This window comes from Danio aesculapii, chromosome 13 (assembly GCF_903798145.1).
Source record: "Danio aesculapii chromosome 13, fDanAes4.1, whole genome shotgun sequence".
Classification (NCBI taxonomy): Eukaryota; Metazoa; Chordata; class Actinopteri; order Cypriniformes; family Danionidae; genus Danio; species Danio aesculapii.
Genome location: NC_079447.1, coordinates 39,580,062 through 39,603,727, shown reverse-complemented (window position 1 = coordinate 39,603,727; position 23,666 = coordinate 39,580,062). Strand labels below are relative to the sequence as shown.

Genomic DNA, 23,666 nt, shown 5'->3' with positions numbered 1-23,666 from the left:
ATAATTCTATTAATCACCAGGTTTTAGAAATAGCAAAAAAACTAAATGCAGAGTTCATACACTTTTTTTCCCCCAAAAAGTCAAATTTTTTCAATACATTCCATGTGCACTTTTGGCAAACAGATTGGGCTGTTTTGAATTTAATTGTGTGGGTAAAAAAAAGGTATAGGTGGGTTGGCAAAATTTGGGTGGTTTTGAATCGCAAATTTATATGCAACATATTTAACAAAACATAACTGTGTGCTCTACTCCATTCAGTCAGTAGTGACCAGTGCATAGTGCAAACCGTGTGGGCCCACCCACAAGAGGAGGTGAATGAAAGTTGTATCTAAATCTGACTCCCCTTCGCGTGCATGCGCATCGCAGTTAAACACACAGTGGTTTATTATGACACTTTTATCGATCATTTTTTTCGCAATTGACAACAAGAACAAACATAGAAGCGTTGTCTGACTGACAAGCAGCCCCTAATTAAGTTCAAATGAATTTGAAAACACCAAATGGGTTGAATTTATACCCAATTTCGACCAAATTTTAAAGTAAGACATACTCTAATAGGTAGTGTAATCTACACAACAATAAGTGCAGTGTGTGGGTGGGAGGGGGCAGTGTTTCGATGTGATCTGGTTATGTAGTGGTTCTGTGACTATTGGTGTTGGTTGCTGCGTGGTTAAAAAAACACAACAGTTAAAGTAACTACGATAATTTTGATTTGAATAAATTACAATGAATAAATATCAATCTAATATTTTGTGCGTTTTTTTTTTGCACTTTTGGGCTAGAAAAAGTCAGCTATATCTGGCAATGCTGTTGGCAAATTACATATAGGAGTTGGACAATAAAACTGAAACACTGACTATTGACTATATATATTTTAACACATTTATAACATGCTTTTTTATAGTATAGTATAGTATAGTATAGTATAGTATAGTATAGTATAGTATAGTATAGTATAGTATAGTATAGTATAGTACAGTATAGTATAGTATAGTATAGCAAGAAAAAAAAATGATGGCATGTTCTCCCTAAGCTCAACAATTAATTACTGTCATTTACTCACTTGAATGTAATTTATCTTAAATGTGTCTTTAATGTATTTTTAATCATAAATTTATATTTATTTCATTTCAAATAGTCCAGAATGACAGACCTGTATGCACATTCGCAGATTACACATAGGCATATTAAGATTAATTATTATGAAAGCAGTTTCAAAATCTTTTTCCAAAATCTAAGCACTTTTTAAACCTTGAAAACCCCAAATTTTCAAGAATTTCCAGCACCCGTACAAACCCTATAACAGAGATGGCAAAAGTACACTCATCTTTTACTCAAGTACAGATACTCATGTTTAAAATGACTCTGGTAAAAGTTAAAGTATTGACTAAACTTTTGTACTCAAGTAAAAGTAAAGAAGTACTGCCTGAAGTATGTAGTATATAGTAAAAAGTATTCATTACTATGACCTGTTTTAACTTCACGGTGATGTCTCTATACAAAATAACCTTCTGGTAGTCAGCTCTTTAAATGATGTAAAGTTTCTCACTGTTGTGTCTTAAATAATAATATTAACAAAAATAAAGACATAAAAATCATGAAAATATACATTTGACCACCCCTTTAACAGTTCACACCATTACGAATGCATGATCACACCCAGCATATTAGACTCATATGTATTTTAATAGACGCCTATGTTCGCAAATGTAAGTTAAATCTCATAATCATCCATTTTTTGATATAAGTACAGAAATTTCCCACTGTTTGGCAAAATTAAGCATTTTATGTACAGTTGAAGTCCGAACTAATATGTTTAGAAATATGTTGGCAGGTGCTGAAAGTTTGGGCTCTTGTTGGAGACAATGTGAACCTCAATGGCTAACCATTTTCATGTTTTTTGGGCTTGCCCAAAAATACAAACCTTCTGGTATGAAATAGCCACTGAAATAAAAAACATAATTGGAGAAGAATTGGACTACTCATTTATTACATTATACCTTGGGAAAATACCAGAAATTATTCTATTGAACTATTGACAAAAACTTAATTTAAATCCTTTTGGTAAGTAGCAGAAAAGCCATAACTCGAAAATGGTTTCAGGCTGATCCTCCAACAAGGGCTCAATGGATAGGAATTGTAAAGGAAATACACTGTATGGAGAGACTGACTTTTAATCTAAAATTTGATACAAAAAAAGTGTAACAAGTACTGGAAAAAATGGTCTGAATATGTCATTGTAAACAATTTGTGAGAATGTGTGTCAAATGTTTTATGACTTGATTTTGTAACTCTTATGACAACCACTTTGTTCTCTGTTTTTTATTTCAAATAGTTTTTTCTTTCTTTTCTCTAAATAAAATTTTAAAAAGTTAAAAAAAAAAAATGTGTTGAAAAAAATCTCTCCATTAAACAGAAATAGGGGGAAAATAAACAGGGGTGCTAATAATTCCAGGGGTGGCTAATAATTCTGACTTTAACTGTATATTGAAATAGGTTTTCTTGGAGAATCAATTGTCTGCAGGGTGCTAACGTGTTCCGGAAATCCTCGAAAATGCTTGAATTGAATCTATTTTAATTTAATGTTAAGGTATGAAAAGTGCTTAGATTTCGGATAAAGTGCTTGAAACTGATTGCAAATGTAATTATTTTGCTATCATAATAATGTATCTTTCCAAATATTTACCTATTTAAGTTAAATGTAAAAATATGTTTTTGCTTTTACATAAAATGTAAAGTGCAGTGGAGTCCACGTGTGTGCCCGTTGCATAATCTGCGCAGGCAACACTATCCAACCTCAGTCATTTTAAAACAGTGGGGAAAAAACATGTGTGGATGTTGTTGCTTCATGATCGGGGCTTGAAGATAAAAGCTTTAAAAGCTTGACAAAAAATATATCGATTGAATCAAAAAGGCGTTCATATTGCGCAACAAATAACCTAGATCAAGCCACAAAACACATTAAAACAAAGTAACGAGCCTGATTAAAAAATGTAAGGGGTAGAAAGTACAGATATTTGTGTAAAAATGTAAGGAGTAAAAGTAAAAATTGTCAGAAAAATAAACAGTGGAGTAAAGTACTAATTCCAGAAAAATCTACTTAAGTACAGTAACAAAGTATTTGTACTTTGTTACTTCCCATCTCTGCTCTGTAAATGTAATCTTTCAGTGTGTTGTGTTCTAGTATTTGGGAGTGTCACAGCTGTCTGGCAGATGTGCACACTCAGCGCAAAAAGGAATTAGTTTTGTTTCTTTATACTTATCTCTTATAATTAGGAATGAAACAAACACGATTAAAATAATCTTGGAGATGTTAAAATGAGCCGACGTGAAGTTGTTGAGATTGAATCTAAATCACATACACAGGATATTTCATCCCTTAGCATAAGCTATGATGTGAAAAGTAAACAAAACGCACATCACTTAAAATTGTTATGACTGTTCCACAGTGATGGAGACATGTTGCGGCACAGGCTGGGAGATGTGGTATGTGATCACTTCTTGCCCTGAGGTCATGTTGTTCAATAATGCTAATTAAAAAAAGACGCAGCAAAAACACAAAGCAGATTACGTCAAAGTGACAACTGATCTCTCGTACTGGATGGCAAATCACCCATGCAGCATGTTGATATCTTTAAGTAATTATCAGAAGATAAACTTCATGTTTACAAGACAGAGCACATGTAAGTCTTACCTAACCCCCTATCAGGATTATCTGCTCAAGCAGCACTGGTGTTTCATGTCTGTTAACTTTTGACCTGATATAGTAGGTGTAGAAGCAGGCTGATCCTGCTCTTCTTGTCAGGACAACCCCTTTTCTTCCAAATACACAACTTGATTTAACCTGTTCAGGAGGGAAAAAAACAATATTAAACAGACCTGGGCTGCGTTCTCGAAACCTTCTTAAGTCTATGTCGTTCTTCAGTAAGTCATACTTTCGTAAGTTTGGTCTGGACCACTCTTAGCTATACCTTATCACTTATCGCTGTTGACAGTTCCCTCCACCAGTGGCCTCCACTATGCACAATGCTTCTTTACATCTTTCTTTTCGGATTAGTCCCTTTTTTAATCTGGGGTCACCACAGCGGAATGAACCACCAACTTATCCAGCATATGTTTTATGCAGCGGATGCTCTTCCAGCTGCAACCCATCACTGAAAAACACCCATACACTTCAATTCACACACATACACTACGGACAATTTTGCTTACCCAATTCCCCTACACTGAAAAAAATTATTCAAAGATGATTCCTTGGATTTACTAATTTTTTTTTACGCTGAGGGGTTGTAAACAATTTATTTGGGCTGAATTTAAACATTTAATTTAATTTGTTTGTTTAAATTCAACACAAATAAATTGTTTGCAACGGTTTTGCATGCAACACTTTTTTTCAGTGTATAGCGCATATCTTTGGACTTGTGGGGGAATCGGAGCGTGGAGGAAACCCACGCAAACACAGGGAGAACATGCAAACTTCACACAGTAATGCCAACTGACTCAGCCGAGTCTCGCACCTTCTTGCTGTGAGACGAAATCGCTACCCACTGTGCCACCGTGCAGCCCTCTATGACTATATTTCTCTTTAAATTCTTCCAGTGTTAAATCAGGCTAATTCTAGAGTTGTACAGCAAAGATTAAACTTGGCATTTCAATGATTGTTAGGCTTCAAAATCTATTTAAAGGGTATGGTTTATGCCCATATTTAATCAGAGAACAAGTTAGTCCTCTGGCTATGTCAGAAGCTGCAACATCAACCACAACAATTACAGTACATGTTTTGCATGTTGGTTTTAGTGGGCTGCCTGTGGAACCAACACAAATCTTGTGGCCTTAAACGCATATTTTAGAGTTAAGCACATTTTCCATAAACATTTTTTATGTCTTGAGTGCGAGAGTGATGTGAGAACGTCCTCATTTTACAACATCAAAACTGGAATTTGTAAATAACACCAGACTAATATTTTTAAAGTTTTTAAAGAGCCCCTATTTTGCATTATAAAAGGTCATATTTTGTTTTTGGGGGTCTCCAACAACAGGCTGATATGCATGCAAGGTCAAAAAACACTTTCATTGTCTTATAATATGCATATTTTTTCCTAATTATCCCAATGACTCCCATATTATTTGATGCTAATCTGCGGTGATTAGTCCGATGACCCAGTCTGTTGTCATTGGTCGACTAGGTTCAGCATGAGACAGAGAGAAATGCCCAACTTGGCTATGAAATAGCAGAGTATATGAGAGCCAATGCAGGAATGCATTAAAGCAATGCAGTTAAACACCAGCATATTACTCTTCTCTTAACCCTAACCCCAAGTAACAACAATGACACAAACTATTTTGAAAATTGACTGTGCCACGCGTGTGAGAAACAGCTGATAGTGTAAAGACAAACAGCAGAGGATTGCGAGTTTAGAATCGCATTTAAATCACTAAAGGAAGAAGCGCGCATCGGGTTTTCAGTGTGGTTTTGGACACAATATGTGAATAGCCCCATCAAGATTTAACCTGAGAGATACAGTACAAGCACTGATCTATAACAGATAAATGATTACAAGCCGGGCAGAGCGATTACAATTTACAACGCACTATTAAACACATATTTTGCAAACTACACAAAACGAGGCAACAATTTTAATTACACTTACATGTTATGATCCGGAGGAGGAAGAAACTGGTCTATATGAACTGTAACAGTTACTGACAAAGTCCCTTTCAAAGTCTTACAGTCCCATGCAAAATAGTCTCTACTGCTCCTTCCTTTAATAGCACACAGCCAACGAATCCCAAGTTGCAGGGTAGGTTAATGTATCAAAAAACAGAAAACTAACAAGAACAAACACAGCACTAGTTTGGCTATACTGTGGTATTGTTGTGAAAATTAACTTTAACCCTTTATTACCCACAGCCAAATCTCCGTCTGTCATTAATCGTCATCTTCGTGGCATGATCAGTCCGTGAGTCCCATTAGTGTCTTAAGGGAAAGGTGTGTTCAGGTTTTACCGGATCTGGCACTTCATATTTGGTGATGTACTGTATCGATGCCGATGCGTTCAGGCAAAAGATCCGAACCCAACACAAATTATTTATTTGACTCAGAGTCGACTGTTTCGTTAAAAAATCTATAGTTTTAAACACGGTGCACTTTTAAATTTAAACCTCAGCTGGATTTTTCCATTCACTTAGTGCTGTGTTACACACTGTATGGAAGTCCATTTTCAAAAACCCATAATAGGGGCTCTTTAAAAGCACATTACAGCTAAATAATGTGATTGCTTCATATACGAACATTAACCAATTATGAATATTTGCTATTGATCTGTCCCTCCCAAACTATATTGGTTATGTTAAATATAAATAAATATAAGTTTATTTTTATCTTTGTTTGATGCTTCCGAACTTCCATCAAGGGAGCATAGTGCGCCCTGATATTCATGGTGTATTGTGGAAGATTTCAGGGTCTGTAGTTTTCAGTGCACTAGAAAAATTTTGCAATTGAGACAGACCTTGAACTGGCTGACACCATGATCGTGACTACTGAACAAGGAAGCTGATTGAAACACTCCTAAAGACATTTAAATATAAATGTAAAACAAAGACTGTGAAATGTTCTTATGATCTAAAAAAAACTATATTTTAGGCTCTATAGTTTTAATTAAAAAAAAAAATTCATTACTCATTAAAAAGTAAATTCATTAAAAAGTCATTACTCCAATCTTTAGTGTTATAACATTTCTTGTTATTATTAATGTTGAAATGAGTTATATTGCTTTATACAATTTTGATAAACATTTGTGACACTTTTTTAATAATCTGAAATTTCAAAATTTCTAATTAAATTTATTTATTTTTAAAAAATCAGCATTTATGGTGGTTAATTTAATGCATCCCTACAAAATAAAATACAAGAATATAAAACAATGTAATAAAAAATCTTTTGAACTGTAGTGTAAATGAAACTTGCTTATGATAGAAAATAAAAGAGAGCGTTGTATCTCATTGCCGCAAATATTTCATAAAGCATCTACATTACATTTCCTCTCTTACTGACTTCCACTTTACCAATCATGTGACATACATTATGGGCAGATGGATGCACAAACTATAACCCTCCTCATGCAGTTAATTGCATAATTGTAGCTGGCTTTTCCGATCAGCCCTTTAAAGATAAAGGCATTCAATCCCAAGTGCAACAGATATTTAGCCCGCCAACCACCCACTGACATCCAGGCACTGACAACCTGACTAGTTGGGTGAGCCTACATAACTTTGGCAGATGTGACCCTGGCTGAAGCTGACCTAAATTTTAAAGAAATGACTGATAGTGTATGTTTCCAAAGCTTAATCTGTTGTAATCCAATCATCATCCTTGTCCTTGACAGATAACTACTTTGTCGATGGGCTCAAACATACAGACTATTACAATTATGAAAGCATTTGTCAAAGCAACACCACCTCAAGAATGCATTTCACTGCATCCTTCTTGTCAGCTACAGAAACGCTGACTGACAAGAGGATTACACACAAAACCGAAATGCTTAATATGCATTTTGGCCATTTATGCACCGTTTATAATGTTATTTATTCAAAATGCTTGGTTGTACCAAAAAATGGACAAACACAACCACTGGGTTCAATGTTTAAAATAAAATTATAACACAGAGTAACAATTGGTTTGGTCCATACTTTACCCAAATTTGGGTTGACACATCACAGCATGTAGGCTGGGCAATTGCTATGGCTGCACAATATATTGTTTCAGCATCGATATCGGAATGTATGCATCTGCAATAGTCATATCGCTTACATATGCAATGTTGAGTTAGGATTGTTGCTTCAATGTTGATGCAGGGTTTAACCACTATGGAGTGAAATTTTATCATTTTAATGATTTTGCACCTGATTAGAATGTTATCACTAGTAGAGGCCTTCTGCACGTAGTATTAGGCTCACAAGGCTGTCATCATCCATCCACATGGTTAATCAGCTATACTAATAGAGAACACTCTATTAAAATATATTTATTATCTGTTTTTTGTCCTGTCTCTGTAACGCTGTTGCATGGTAGCAGCTCTGTCACGAAAACAAATTTCTAGTATGTGTGAACATACCTGGCAATAAAGCTCTTTCTGATTCTGATTCTGATTCCAGATCCAAATCTGTTTTTACATTACTGTGACGGTTGGATTTAGAGTTACTTACTTGTCAACCCTCCCATTTTTTCCAGAGATTCTGCCGTATATCACAGTTCTATCCTGCTATTATCTCGTAAAGGTATTTTCCCGTATTTCTCCAGTATTTTTAGTCTTTCTCTGAAGGGTGGAAAATAACCTTAAATGAGCCGATCCTCCCTATATGAAACCCATATCGCCGAACCACCAGGGGCCGCCCGTTGCTTTTAAATGTGAGTCTGTTCTATGCTTTCATTATATTTAGGCATAAAAACATTTTGAAAAACGGCAGGATTCCCTATACTTTTCATTACAGGTGCTGTCGTCCCTCCTATGCAATCCTCAAAACAGTCATGTAGCGGTGTGTGACTGTCAACTGACGTGCTCCATAGTAATAAATAGATGCTGTTTCCTGAAACTAATTGTGTACATGCGATTTGAAGCTGAGCAAAGGTCTGGTTTTGTGTGCATGTTTGGACAGACATATACACATAATTAATAATAATAACATCTAAAGATGTCGATCTTGGTCGTTTTTTTTCCAAACACAACTAATTTTGTAATAAAATAAGCATAAAAATGGACAGGACAGGCATATAGTGTTTCTACAAAGTGACATTGTCAGTTACTGTCCTTGTAATGCATAATACAGTGTCTTTAGTCACGTTCACTCATCTCTATGAACGGGGCTCGTTTTAAAACATTTGAAAAATACCAATGAATAGATTTGAGTAGATGTACACTAAAGTGTTAAAATCATTGTACATTTGTAAATTCTCAAAGTTTCTTATCAGCAAATTTGACAAAGGGTCTAAAAGTGCCTCTACAAACAGTTGGATAATGAGTGGTTAATCAGAAACAGCAATCCTGTTTCCAACAGAGACCAAATAAACAGCTAGACTCAAAAATGCCAAGAATTCACTCTTAATCAGGACAATGACATATAATGGCAACAATTCTCACAGCCTGAATTAAACATGAATAAGACAAATGGACACAACTACTAAACTATTGATTTTCCTGTGGTACTCAATCAAACACACAAACATAATGAAGAAACATGCCATTCATTCTCAAACACAGACTTGTACACATACACACAAGCCACGTGCAATGCTTGCTGTGAATCATGTGATGGGGGGGGGTAGTCAGAAAACCCTTTTCTATTTCCTTCATATTTTCTTGACTCAGTTCAGACAAAATTCAGGAATTATGATAAGTATGGGCTTTTCCTCTCAAACTGTGCTTCACCACCTTTATTAAAACCTCCTGTGTGGTCGCTACACTTCATTATAAGGGCCATATTTTATGCAAGGTCCACTTATCCACCTTATTTCTTATGTAAAAGTGAGAGCACCCATTTGCATCTTGAATGTGCATGGCTGTCATTTGCTTGCAGTTATTTTCGCTTTGCAAAATTCAACACAGGCTCATTGGAAATATTCGCTTTAGCCTACATTTTGTGAAAAACATACTTTTGACTGCATTTTCTATATAAAAAAAAGCTATGGGGTAGTATGACACCAACAGCTTTAGTTCATTTTCAAAGTGATGACATTTACATGGACATATTATTTATGAATAAAGAATTTTTAAGGGTGTTTTCACCTTTATTTACAGTAGAGATTATATAAAGGAAAACATTGGGAACAGTGAGAGAGTGGAAGGATTGTAAAAGACGAAGTTGAACTTGGTCTCGTGAAATCTTAGTGTTGATGTACTAACTACAGGATATTGGAGCCGACATACAGTATATATATATATATATATATATATATATATATATATATATATATATATATATATATATATATATATATATATATATATATATAATTTTTTTTAAATTTTTTTTTTGCAGTTCTTTACACAATGCCAAATAAATACAGCAAAAAAAAAAACTTAACGGTGTCTGTGATGTGTAACCAAATATGTTTGCCTCACCTATCTATCTCCATATGGACATCATGGTTAGTTTGCTCGATAGCTCACCTTGTATAGTGTTGTACTTGTGAATCAGAGCTCTCAGATTTCACGTCTGGTGAAGCACAGTTCCACAGCGAGATAAAAATAATGTAAAATCAATGTAAGACTATATGGTCACAGTGCAATTTTTCTCTTCCGTTTGCTTTTGAAAATGCTATTGGTTGCATTTAATGAAGAGTTCAGTTCAGTGTTTTGCTGATCTAGGAGAGTGATCTGTATGACAAACCTCGCACTTTCGCTGACATGTACAAGAAGGATGTGTATTGGAAATGTACATCAAAATGTACCTGTTGGGTAATGCATTTGAAATTTGCAAAAATGTAGACAGTGCACTAGTGGATTTGTCATTTGATACGTGCAACAACATACCCTAAGAAACATATTTGATGTTTTGTAAAACTGTAGGCTGAGAAATATATTTACAATGAGCCTGGATTGACAAAAACAGTCTATATTGCAGACTGATTTAGGTGAAAATAAGATGGACAAAATTAGATATATTTATTTATTGTTGCTGCTGATGCTGCTGCACTTACAAAGGAATGTTGCTTTCTCTGCTCCATTCTTCCACAACAGGCTCTTTGCAATGACTTCTCTCTCAAAATTTGATTGCAAGTCTTGGAAACCTAAGGGAGTCATTTGGTTAAAGAACGTGGCTGTCGATCTCTTTCCTCACCAAACCATGTATGTACAGAACCATATTTAGCACTCCAAACAAGACTGACAACTGTAATTCTGGAGCTATGTGAAAGTTACTCTGGAATCCACAATAAAATGAAGATATTATATATGCAGGGAACTTCGGAATGAAATTTAGCCTAGTTTAAATTTGCAACCTTTGTGAAGGATCTGCAAATTTATACTGCTGAAGCACTCTCCATATTACCTCCATGATTGGGTGAAAGTAAAACCCAGTAGACATCATTTATATATAAACGTATGCATATATGTGTCACATCACATAAAAATCTACATTAATTCCATCAAATGCTTTATTGAACTTTATTGATGCAGAGAAAGTTAACTACACACATATCTATAACAATATTTGTTTCCACAGCAATGCATGATAATCTTTTAAGCAAGCCAAGCTTTTGTCATCTAAATGCCCACGGTCTTTAAACCAGGTCGGATTCTGTTGTCAACACTGGCTATATTTGTATCTTTCATAAGTTGGAAAAAAATGTTCTGAAAGTTTTTCCAACAATAATGTTTCTCTGTGCCATTATCATTATATGGATTTTGCTATTCTTCTATATTAATGATAGTTCAACTAAAAAATGAAACTTCTCTCATCATTTACTCGCCTTTCGCTTGTCACAAACCTGTTTGAGATTCTTTCTTCAGTTCAAATGAAGATATTTTAAATAAACCTTTGTCTTGCATTTGTTTTTCCTACAATGAATGTCAAACACCACAATCGAGATAAAAGCAATCTAAAGCCTGGTTTATACTTCTGCGTCAAGTGTGTGGCATGACCCATGGTGCATGCAACGCGCGTAGCTGTGCATTCATACTTCTGCGCACTGTTTCTGTTACTCTGCAATAACATTTCCGAAACGCTTGTTGGCAGTTAGGTGTTTATGTTCCTCTGTGTTGAGTTTCTTCTCTGGTGTTTTGTTTTTTCTTAACGCTTCCTTAATGTACAAGTGGTTCAAACTCGCTCATTTTGAGACAGGAACCGGCAGACGTGCTACAACTTTAACCATGAGGCAAACACAAAACAAAACTTTCCATCCAGAGCCCCTTCACAGGACTCCACACTTGTAAACACTCGCTCCATCGCGCTCGCATGGCTCTCAGTCCCGCCCACACTCGTCAGTGCTACCAAGTCGACCAATCACAGAGCTTGCGCTATGCGTCGTTGCAACGTGTAGTTACATTTTTTGACAGGTGCGCGTCAGCGACGCCGACAGCCACGGCGATGGCTATGCGTCCACGCGTAGGCCACGCCAAAGCATACGTGTGCGCTTGACACAGAAGTATAAATCAACCTTTAGGGTGCTTTCACACCTAGACTTTTGCTTTGGAACTTGGCGCATTTCCCCAGTTAGCGCTGTTTGTTTGGCATATGAGAATCCACCAGTTACGCTCGGATCCGGTGGTCTTGGCTCGATTAAAACAAACTCTGGAGCGGATTGATTGTAGTGAGAAAGCAATACGATCCGAACCAGGCTATATCACAGTGTATTATAGATATGTAATAGGCATATATATGGCTATATGAAGAGAGAATTATAAGTAAGGATGGATGTAATTCCTACTGATAAATGTGCGTTTTAGTGATGTTTTATAAACAAATTTTGGGAGGAGCACGCGCAGAAGTTTCAGTATCAAATACGTCATTGACAATTATTCTATTATCCAATCAGTTCTTGACCAAACCCCTATATATATCAAAGCTGTCTTACCTGCAGCATCTTACAACTTTAGCATCCCTCCACCACCCCGTCGCCTCACCTCTTAAGCATTACAATCCCGGGGGGAGCGTTCTGGGGCCGGGCTAGATACTTCGCTCGAATCCCTATTCCTCTCTGTTTCCTGATAAGAGGAATAACTCGAGTTTGGGTGTCTTCCCCGAGCTCAGAGCCCTCTCCCCGGACAGCACGCCAAATACGCTTTATTCTGAAACTATTGCAAGTGTGAACTCGTGAATGTCAAATACGAAAGTGAGAGCATGCTGAACTATTATTGATAGTTGTTTATCCGTTGAAAATTGACCGAACTGCAACTTGGTTTATCTGCTATCTCTCTATAGTGTAAAGCCTATAATGCATAATCCTAGCCAACGGCTATGTATGAGAAAGTCTTACCTCTGATTTATATCTGGTGACAATGTGACAATTTTGAATGGTGGGTGTCACCATTCAAAATTATAGCGCAGCTTTTCATTTATAATGTCTGATTGCTCATCTTCATAAATTAAAATAAGGACGCATTACAGCTGAGCGGGACTCTGCAAATAAACCGAGGAACTTTAGAAACTTTGCTGTGTGAAAGCGAAACCACACAGAGAGCAAAGTGCAACATTGTAACAATTTTAATCCCTGTTTCGGAACAAAAGAATCCATCCACAGGTGTGAAAGCCCCCTAAAATCAAGATAAATGTATATGGTCACAGTGCTCTTTTTCTCTTCCATTTGCTTTTAAAAACACTATTAGTTGGATTTAGGGAAGGGTATAATTAAGTGGTTTGCTGGTCTAATGCACTAATTTAGATTTGCAAAAATGTAGGCAGTGCCCTCTGGTTGATTTGTCATCTGAAACGTGCAACAAGACGTACCCTGAGAAACAAATTTTAAGTTTTGCAAAAATGTATAAGACCTGGCTGAGTATTTACAATAAGCCTGGATTGACAAAAGCATATACTGCAAACTGTTTTTTTAAACATTTGTTTGCATTGCACACACTTGTAGGTGAAAATAAGATGGACAAAATGGAATGTGTTTAGTTTTTTTTCTGTTGCTGCACTTAAAAATATTGCTTTCTCTGCTCTATTCTAGGTTCTTTGCAACGACTTTTCTCTCAAAATCTGATTGCAACTTCTAAAAACCTAAAGGGGCCATTTGGTTAAAGAATGTGGCTGTCAATCTCTTTCTTCACCAAACCTCACATGTACAGAATCATATTTAGCACTCCAAACAAGACTGACAACTTTAATTCTACAGCTATGTGAAAGCTATGTGAAAGCAATCCACAATAAAATGAAGATGTTTTACAGTTGTAGTTATAGATTCATTGTTACTGATTGTCGTCTAAAAATAAATCCAAGCTTTGTACTGTACATCCTTTGACTTAAATTTGATTCAAAAGTGTTGATATGAGGATAGGCGAAACATCAAGAAGTTGAAGAGTCAGGTGCCTTACCTTTCCTGTACAGATCATCAGGGTCTTTTTCCTCAGCTCAATACACTTCCGCAGCCTACAGATCTGATGGCCTGTTTTTCGGTTTAGGCAAATCCTGCATTCCCCACAGTTGATCTTGCATTGACAGGGTGCGCAAACACCACAGTGACTTCTCTTGTTCCGTTCCCTTCTCTGTTGAACCTGAAGTAAACGAAGCTGAATATCCTCAACTTGAGGAATAGACTTTCCTGAAGTCCTGTGCTCCAGAACTAACTCTGACTCGCTGTCAAATGAGGAATGAGTGCTTTCTGTGCTGCTGGAGAGCAACGCCGTTGCCTGAGGCTCATGACCCATCTCACAAAGAGTGCTGTTGTAAATGGCTGTGCTCAGCGAGAGGAGAGAAAGCGCTCCTTCTTTCTTCATCGACATTTCAGCATCCTCACATTCATCTTTGGTGTCCACATCAGCAGTGCTTTGTAACTCAGGAGCATCTGCAATGTTTACAAGTGCTGGTGAGTCATTGGATGATTGACAAACTTGAGATTCGGCAGTCACACCTTCTTCTGTAGAGTTTCCTGGAGTGGTCTGAAGAGAAATGTCTAGTAAGTCCACTGGTGGAAGTGTGTGTTGAATGGCCTCAACCTGATCTGAAGGGGGGGGAGTCGGTGGGCCTGAGGTATTACTGTTGTAGGCAAAGTCCACATTATTGACAGGGCTGTGCCTCAGAGGGTCATGCTGCTCAACAAACACTGTGTTTGGCTGCTCAACAACAGCAGAATAGCTTTCATTTTGTACAGTTTCTGTGTTCACTTTTACCTTCCTCTTCTCTGCCCCTAAAGTGTCATTAACAACAGTCTCTCTGTGCTCCTCCACAGATTCTTTAGAGCTTATGTTGATGCTCTGTCCCTCTCCAGTGGGAATTTCAGCACCTTTTTGTTGCCCAGTATCACCATTGGGATCATGCACTTTTGACCTTTTAGTATCAGTCTCCTGTTCCCTGATCTCCTGAGCTCCCTTTTTCTGAACATCCTGAACACCCCTTTGGATGCTCGGACATGAGACACTCTTTCTAGGTGACTTCCCTTTCCCGTTACATTCCAACAATAAGCCATTTTGGTTCAAAGAACTAGTCGTGTGTCTGGATATTTTAACAGGTAGAACATCCTCAACAGTCTTCTTGTTAGGCTTGCTGACAATAGTCCTCTGGGCCCTCTTGGCTGCCTGTTTCTTGTCTATGCCCTTCTTGATCTCACCACTGGCTTTCAGTGAGTTGATTGTTTGCCTCGTAGTCTTGGAAGGCTTCACCCTCTTAACATTTCGCTTTCTGGATGCACGAGTTGACTTCTTGGGTACTTTGGCAGTACGAGGCATAGCTGAAGCAAGTGAGGGTGAGGGCGGAGGGGTTTGGGATAGCCGGCATGAGAAACAGTATTGAGGCCGTCTGAGAAACTATACTTTTCATGTAATGCTCCCTGTTTGAAGTAAAATCAATGTTGATTTATGTACATATGGTTACCTGTGGAAAGAACCATTTATTACTGAATTGTGTAGCATGATGTAGCATCTGATTGCACATATTAAAGATCACTTGAAACATAGGGGAGTTCTGATGCCCTACCATATGCTAATATATTCATAATATTTAGCAAAACACATGTTAAATTCATTGATTTGAACACAAAAACGTTGAAGTTTTTTGGGCCGGAACAGACCAAGCCGACCGTTGGTCATTGGGCTTTGTTGGATCATAGGTCAGTGTTGTTCTGGATAGTTGGTTTGGTGTGGATCACATGTCGCCCCTTGTTGGGTTAATGTCAGAGCTCCTTGACCCGATTGAGCATGTAGAATCAGAGTCGAGCCATCGGCTGAAGAGAACACTCTAACGCTGTGTTCACGCCAGATGCGGAACGCGCAAATGAAAAGCACTATTCGCTCGTAAATAGAAGTGTGAACATTTTGAGTTTACTTGCTTCAAATTCGCATCAACTCAATTCACAATAGACACGGATTTGTTTCATGCGCAGGACTTCTGTCTGCCCGGTGACTCTAGCTTTGTTGCTAAATGGCTAACATGGATCTTATTGAGAGAATAGCTGTGTTTATGTGCTTTAAGAAGGCTAATAATCAGCATTTTGTTTGTAGTCCAATAGATCCATTCAGAAGTGCACCCAGCTCTGTGAGTTCGTCAACTCCTCCAGAAACTATACCTGGAAGATGGAAGCTTTCAGTGCTTCTGACTGAGCCGAGCCCAGTTTGATGAACTGTGTCCGGTGTCAGCAAGAGGATTTTCCCTCAGGACACCAACAACAGGTGCTACGTCATAATCACGCCCCTACAAGAGAAAGCTTGTGATTGGTTAAACGTGCCACAAGGGTGTTTATTCGCGTCTTTGCATTGACTTAACATATAAATCACTCTCGCTTGGCGCTTCATCCGCCTCTGGTGCGAACGCAGAATAACTGGTTATTTAGCAATGAATCAGAGTGCGAGTAAACAATTCAAGTAGCAAGTAAACAATTTAAGTCACGAAAAAAGAGGCCAGCTGTAATTTTGCTACATTTCTCAAATATTTGCAAATTATATGGATAATTATTAGACATATTTGCAGAAGCGAATCCCTACATGGTGAGTGACAATTACTGTGATAATGGGACTTAACGCTGCTTTGATTACGTCACAGAGGATCTGCCCTCTACAGTACGGAAATCCACGTCCTAACATGCAGGCGCAAAATGTGCACTTTTGAAATAGACTGCTGCCGTCCGTTTAGTGTATTCACGTGCAGCTTTTTGGTCCAGATGGAACCAGATGTGAGCCCACATATGGGTTTCGTTAGTGCTAGTTGTTTTGCTTCGGCTTGGTGTGTACCGGCCCTTATCCTACTGGATAACTGAAACACAAACATTGATGTGTGCATCTCAATGTACTCACTAATTAAGTACACTGTAAAAAATAAACATTATTTTACAGGTAATTGTCTGTAATCTTTTACAGAATTTTCCAGTTTTATCATTTTACAGTGAAATACCTGTTGTTTTACAGATATGTTCTGTAATAAAAATTCTAACATTAAATTTACAGTTATTGTTTGTATTTTGGTATTACACTATTTTTCTTTTTTTTTAAAGAAAATGTTCTTTATTTTCAGAAAGTAACACATAATTTCATGTTTATATTTACAGATTATTTCTGTAAAAATAGGGAAACAAAAATTCAGTCAAATTGTTTTTATAAAAGATAGTAATCATATGAAGATTAGCGTGAAGGTAATAATGTCAAATAATAGCCTATTGTTTGTAGACTGCATATAATATGTGCACTGTAATCTATAAAATGTTTATTTTACTACTTTAACAATGTTGCTATGCTAATTGTTTTGATCACCAGTGATCGCTGGAAAACTACACACACACTACTTTAACGAACTACAACTCCCAGCATGCACCTCACACATCCGGTTTCCTAATTCTAACTGATTACATACACAGTCAGAAGATCGTTATGGACTTATTTCAGGGACTATAAACTCAAGCTGAGTCTTAAACTGTTTAGTGAGCATTGCGATGCGTTTTGCCTTGCTGCGTTTGACCCCTTTACTTTGTTATTTTGTTTGCCGCCTTTACGCTAGGGATTATTTGTATGCACCTGTTTGTTCCTGTTTCAACCTTAAATTGCAAGACAATTGTCTTAAGAAACTGCAATTTGATTCTCAACTTTGTTGTGTAGGCATCCTCACATGACACTAACCTTGTTTTTGTTGTTAAACGATGACCAATTGTGTTATTTGTAAAAAAATTATAATAATAAAAATTTGATATATAACAATTTTGTATTTTTTCCAAGCAAACTGTTTAGGAGTTTAACCTACAATAATTTAGTTAAACTATATTATACTATATATATATATATATATATATATATATATATATATATATATATATATATATATATATATATATATATATATATATATATATATATATATATATATATATATATATATATAGTTATATTTACAGTGTTTTATGACGACAGCAATTATTTGCACCTAAGCTTTTTTTAATCATTCTTTAAAATATTTTTTTCTAATTTGAATGTATGTTAAAAGTGGGAAAATGTATGGAATATTTGGAGATTTCATGCAAAATTACATGAATTAATCTGTATAATCACATTAATTAATGTGTATAATTACAGTAATAACCTACATAAGTATAGTAATAATCATTATAATCACATTAATTTGTATAATTGCATTAATAACCTGTATACTTACAGTAATAATCTTCAAATCTTTAATCTGTATAATTATAATAAAAATATGTATTTTTACAGTAATAATTTGTAAAATGACAGCAATAATCTGTATAACTGCAGTAATAATTAGTAAAATGGCAGTAATTACCCTTTTCCCCCATTTTTTCACAGTTTAAATGCAAGTAATAAACTGTAATTTAATGAATTTTGACCATAAAGTATGTTCTGTATTTTTACAGTTTTTGCATGTAATTTTGTGAAATGGTTTATTTCTGTAATTTAATGGAATATCTCTGGAAGCCCTGCTGTCAGTCTTTTGACCGTTTTTTTTTTTTTACAAATTTTTACAGATTTTTTTACAGTGTATTTAATTAGTTAGTCCACTAATTAGGGACTCGTTATTCATTAATTTAGCCTTGTACCAACAAAAAAGTCCGACAAAAACAGCATTTTGAAAAGACAAATCATAATCCTCATTAATGAACATTTATAAATAAATAGCCTAGTTCTTTTATTTCATTTTTATCCTTCAAAGATTTATTTCAGATAATTGTACAAGATCACTGTATTTGTTTTTAGCTTTTCTCATTTTATGCTTGCATTTGTGTTAATTGTTATTGAAGTCCTAATAGGTTTCCTTTTTGTTTCGTACCTGCTTCTATGTTGCCTCTTGGCCAGGGGTGCGTTTCCCAAACAATAATGACAGTCCAGCTGCAGTGGTTGATTAATAACACTAGTAATATATTAAAATGTAAGTTCATTGTTGTCAATAAATTGTCACAATATTTAAAGAGGCCAGGAATATACATATGATCGAATTGAGAACTAATTGAGATGCACCTGATGACTTATCCTACACTATATACATTTTCCAGACACTTCCTAGAAGTGTTACCTGATGCCACCTGCACAGCATATCATATAGGAAATCATGATTCATGTCAGTTATGTAAACTAAAGGCCTCAGGCTGATTAGTTTTTAAAAGTCAGTTGACATGTTTCAAATAATTGCATAATATCAGTAAAGAAATCGGTGTTCAGCAAGCCATTAAATTGCATCTTTAACTTTAACCTAATGAATTATAATGTAACCCATACAGTAATTAGGCCATCTAACAGATTATAATGATGTCTGGTTTGCTCACTAGTGTCCAAACTATGACCAGTTTAGAAACTATGCAAGTAAAAAAAAAAAAAATGATATGTTATTAAATAGAGCAAATTTCATGCAACATGAAGACTTATAATTTTACAAGCTCACAAATACTTTAGCGACAGTATCGCTAACAGGCAAATACCAATGCTTAACAAGCTATACCTATGTTATTACATGATTTCTAAACAGTAACGAGTGTTAAAGGGATAGTACACTCAAAACTGAATAATCTGTCACCATGTACTTGTTTCAAACAAGAGTTTGGAAGTTTCTTTCTTCTGTTGAACACAAAAGAAGATATTTTGAAGAAAGCTGGGTACCTGTAACCACTGACGTCCATTAGTTTTATTTTTTCAACTATGGAAATAAATTGTTCCAGGTTTTTAGCTTTCTTCAAAATATCTTCTTCAGCATTCAACCAAATAAAGAAACTCATAAAGGTTTGGAACCTCTTGAGTTTGAGTAAATAGAGAGTACATTAAATTTTATGTGAACTATCCCTAATCCCTTTACAAGATTTTGGTCGTGGCCACTTTATTTAGACATGTACAATGTCTGTACTAGGGATGCTCCGATCGATCAGCCAGAGATCAGTATCAGCCGATAATCACATTTTATGACTCGATTGGTACTCGGTAATCTGGACGATCACATAAAACGATCGCAAGTGTTCGTTTATGGGTTTACAAGCAGATAAAGATGCATTTTAACTTCTTATGCTTCAATTGTGCACTCCAAACTTTTCCTTCATTGAGGTACGTTGGGCAGTAGAGCATTCAGCCGCTCTGCTCACCCGGCTTTGGAACTCACTACCACCTGCCATCAGAAATACTGACTCCCTTACATTATTCAAAACAAGACTCAAAACCCACTTATTTAAGACGGCTTTTAATACTTAATTGTATCTGCGCTATTGTTGCATGGTTTCCGCTGCATTCATTCTTCCATGGCGGGGCGCCACACCAAAATACATCCTGACACGGCTACATTACAGCTTCTTATTCAAAACTTTCAGTTGTTTTTTTAAATAGCGTGTTATTATCACACCAAAACGTATTAAAAGGTAAGTGAATTATAACAGCGCAATCTTTACTGTAATCATAGAAGTGCTGTGCGTTATTTGTTTAACCCTTTAAGGTGATGTGCTGACTGACTGACTGACAGGTGCGTGATGCTAGCAAACACTACGTAGCTTTCAGTTATGACGAACAGTTTCCATAATTATATTTTATTTATAGTTAAAGGTCTATGGGTCTGCATACAATAACTTTATCTTGCTGGAGTTTATAACCATTTCACTTTACTTCAGGAAGCATTAACGCTGCTCTGTAGGTCTATTGGAGACATTCATAAATATTCCTACCAAATCTAATAAATGTTGGAGACATACTCGTTACAAAAAATGCACTAAATCGCACTTCAGCAGCATTTATTTCAGAGCGCTCAAGAAAATCTGCACTTGAGCAGCGTATATTTGAGGGCAAGCAAGAAGTTTTGTGCACAAACAGAGGAAATCGGCGCTCGAGCACATTTCGCATGCTCATATTACTTAAATGCGTTCTCGACTTGTAATACTGCGCTCACAACATTTGTCAATGAAATAACGCCACAGGTAGTTGGTAGATCTGTGTAAAAGTCCCAACAGAGTCTGCCGCCACAGCTGGAAAAAATCCTAGAGGAAACACTGTGTTGTGTATACTTTTATATTATTTTTTTTATTGCTCTTGTTTTATTGTACGGTGTCCTTGAGTTGCCAGAAAGGCGCCTTTAAATAAAATGTATTGTTATTATTATTTTTATTACTATTATTATTACTCCCTCATTTGCAATGTTTCCAAATTGCATTATTAGTCATTTGTCTTACAAAGTTTTTAATGTTATATCTATTATTTTCTGTAAAGCTGCTTCTGACTATGACGTGTCCACACTAAATGGTTATAAGAGTTATAAGAATGTGTTTGAGGTATTATATGAAACATCCTTCATTTATACTCTTAGGAAAGAAGAGATCTCCACTTAACTATCACACTTAGAGACAAAAGGTGTTTTAGGTAATGTTAAAGTTACTGTATATAAACCTTGAAGCATCAAAATCCCTACTCGGTATCGGCCGATCACCATAAAGAGGAATCGGTATTCAGTATCGGCTCCAAAAATCCTGATCGGAGCATCCGTAGTCTGTACATTAAATATGAAAGTTTATGAATAGAATAATTAAGTACCATGGTACTTTTAGTAAGACACTCTAACTGCCTGTAGTTACAAGTTCATTGGTTTCGATTACATGTCAACCAGACTCTCCTCGAGTGTTTTGACACCTGCCATGTGTAAAATGTAAACAGAAATTAGGGAATTGTGCGGTGTGTTTGTTGTGACAAGTAGATCTAAACACACTCACACAAGTTTACACACTAGTTCCGTCTTAGGTCCAATAAATTTCTACTTAAATATCATTTTCGTGTGCGTGATAGGCTTGTGCAAAAGTTCTAGTCACGCGCCTACTATGCAAAAAAATGCTGGTAAAGTAATTTAGGGAACTAACTAGGTTTGCGTCAGCCGTCGTGGCTGACTAATCGCTTAACGTCCACACACATTTCTCTCTAACGTTACCAACAGTTTGTTTCAGTTTCAGTTTGTTTTTTGCTCTACAAACTTTTAATTGTGATACGAATCAAATAACAAAGAAGAGGGCTTGAATTCTTAGGGTTGTCGTATTGTTATGAACACTTTGTAGGGAGTTGAAATACTTTACATACCGGAGAGACAGATGCACTGTCTGAAGGGCTAATAATATTCCCCGCCTGTACGACACGACAGATCTTTCAGCATTTCTCTTCGATGGATCTTCCCTAGACACGAGTGAACAGCGTCTTCATAATGTAGCATTGAACTGATAGACTCACATGCTGCCACTGTCAGACAAAAGCACCTGATAAAAGGCAAATCTTCTTATGTCAATCCACTGACGGCAGCCCTCAGACAGACTCGATCTACACTCTCCAGTCAACTTCAGGATATTTAATGGACGTCGGTGTGAGGCGGCGGGAAAACCCGGATTGGATTTCCTTTCCAGGGATGATCAGTCTCTACAGCAATCTCTATTACAGCAGGTTTTTTAGGCTGCTAATTCACTGCGCTTTCAGCTAACTGTTAAATGCGTTGACCACGACTTGTGATGACGTAAGTTTCATGATGATTGTCGTCACTCGTCAGTTCTTATTAAACAGTAGACAACATTTGTTTGTGAATGACCTACTTCTAATTTATCTGGGCTGGAACAATGAGGTTCAAAAATGTATACCTGTAAAAATTATGATGATGATGATTATTATTATTAGCTGTAGTATTGTTGTTGTTATTATAAAGGCATATATGTTAATAACTCGTTTATAAAACAATAATAACAATAATAAGAATAATAAGAACACATTCATATTATAATTGTTGTTGTTATGATGATGATGATGATGATGATGATGATGATTATTATTATTATTATTATTATTATTATTATTATTATTATTATTATTAATGATTAAATCACAATAAATGTATGTATACACATTTATATGTGAAAATATAAAATCTTAAATAATATCTAATAATAAATGTAATTATTTATTGTAATAATAAACATTAATAATTATTAATTATTATTATTATTAGTCATTCATTAATTTTCCTTCGGCTTAGTCCCTTTATTTATCAGTGGTTGCCACAGCGGAATAAACCACCAACTTATCCAGCATATGTTATACACAGCGGATGCCCTTCAGGTGCAAGCCATTACTGGCAAATGTTATTATTATTATTATTATTATTATTATTATTATTATTATTATTATTATTATTATTATTATTATTATTGTTGTTGTCATTTTCATCCGCTTATACGGGGCCAGGTCGCGGAGGCAGCAGTCTTAGGAGAGAACTCCAGACTTTCCTATCCCCAGAGACTTCCTCCAGCTCCTCTAGGGGGATCCCGAGGCGTTTTCAGGCCAATCGAGAGACATAGTCCCTCCAGCATGTCCTGAGTCTTCCCAGAGGCCTCCTCCCGGTGGGACAGATGCTCGAGCCACCTCAGCTGACTTCTCTCGATGTGGAGGAGCAGCGGCTCTACTCTGAGCTCCTCCCGGGTGAAAGAGCTCCTCACCCTGTCTATAATGGTGTGCCCTGCCACCCTGCAAAGGAAACTCATTTCCGGCGATTAAATCAGAAATCTTGTCCTTTCGGCCATGACCCAAAGC

The 23,666-nt window shown here is 36.2% G+C and overlaps 1 protein-coding gene across 1 annotated transcript in view; it reads right to left on the bottom strand.

Annotated features, from left to right (window-relative positions):
* Positions 1-22,538, bottom strand: part of tet1 (tet methylcytosine dioxygenase 1) — a 94,576-nt gene extending 72,038 nt beyond the window's left edge. Inside the window, exons 1-2 of the mRNA XM_056470426.1 lie at positions 22,176-22,538; positions 14,028-15,522 (exon numbers count right to left, since the gene is read on the bottom strand). Coding sequence (XP_056326401.1) covers positions 14,028-15,377 — 1,350 coding nt within the window. The 5' untranslated portion in view covers positions 15,378-15,522; positions 22,176-22,538. The remainder of the gene's footprint in view (positions 1-14,027; positions 15,523-22,175) is intronic.
* Between the last annotated feature and the right edge of the window lie 1,128 nt (positions 22,539-23,666).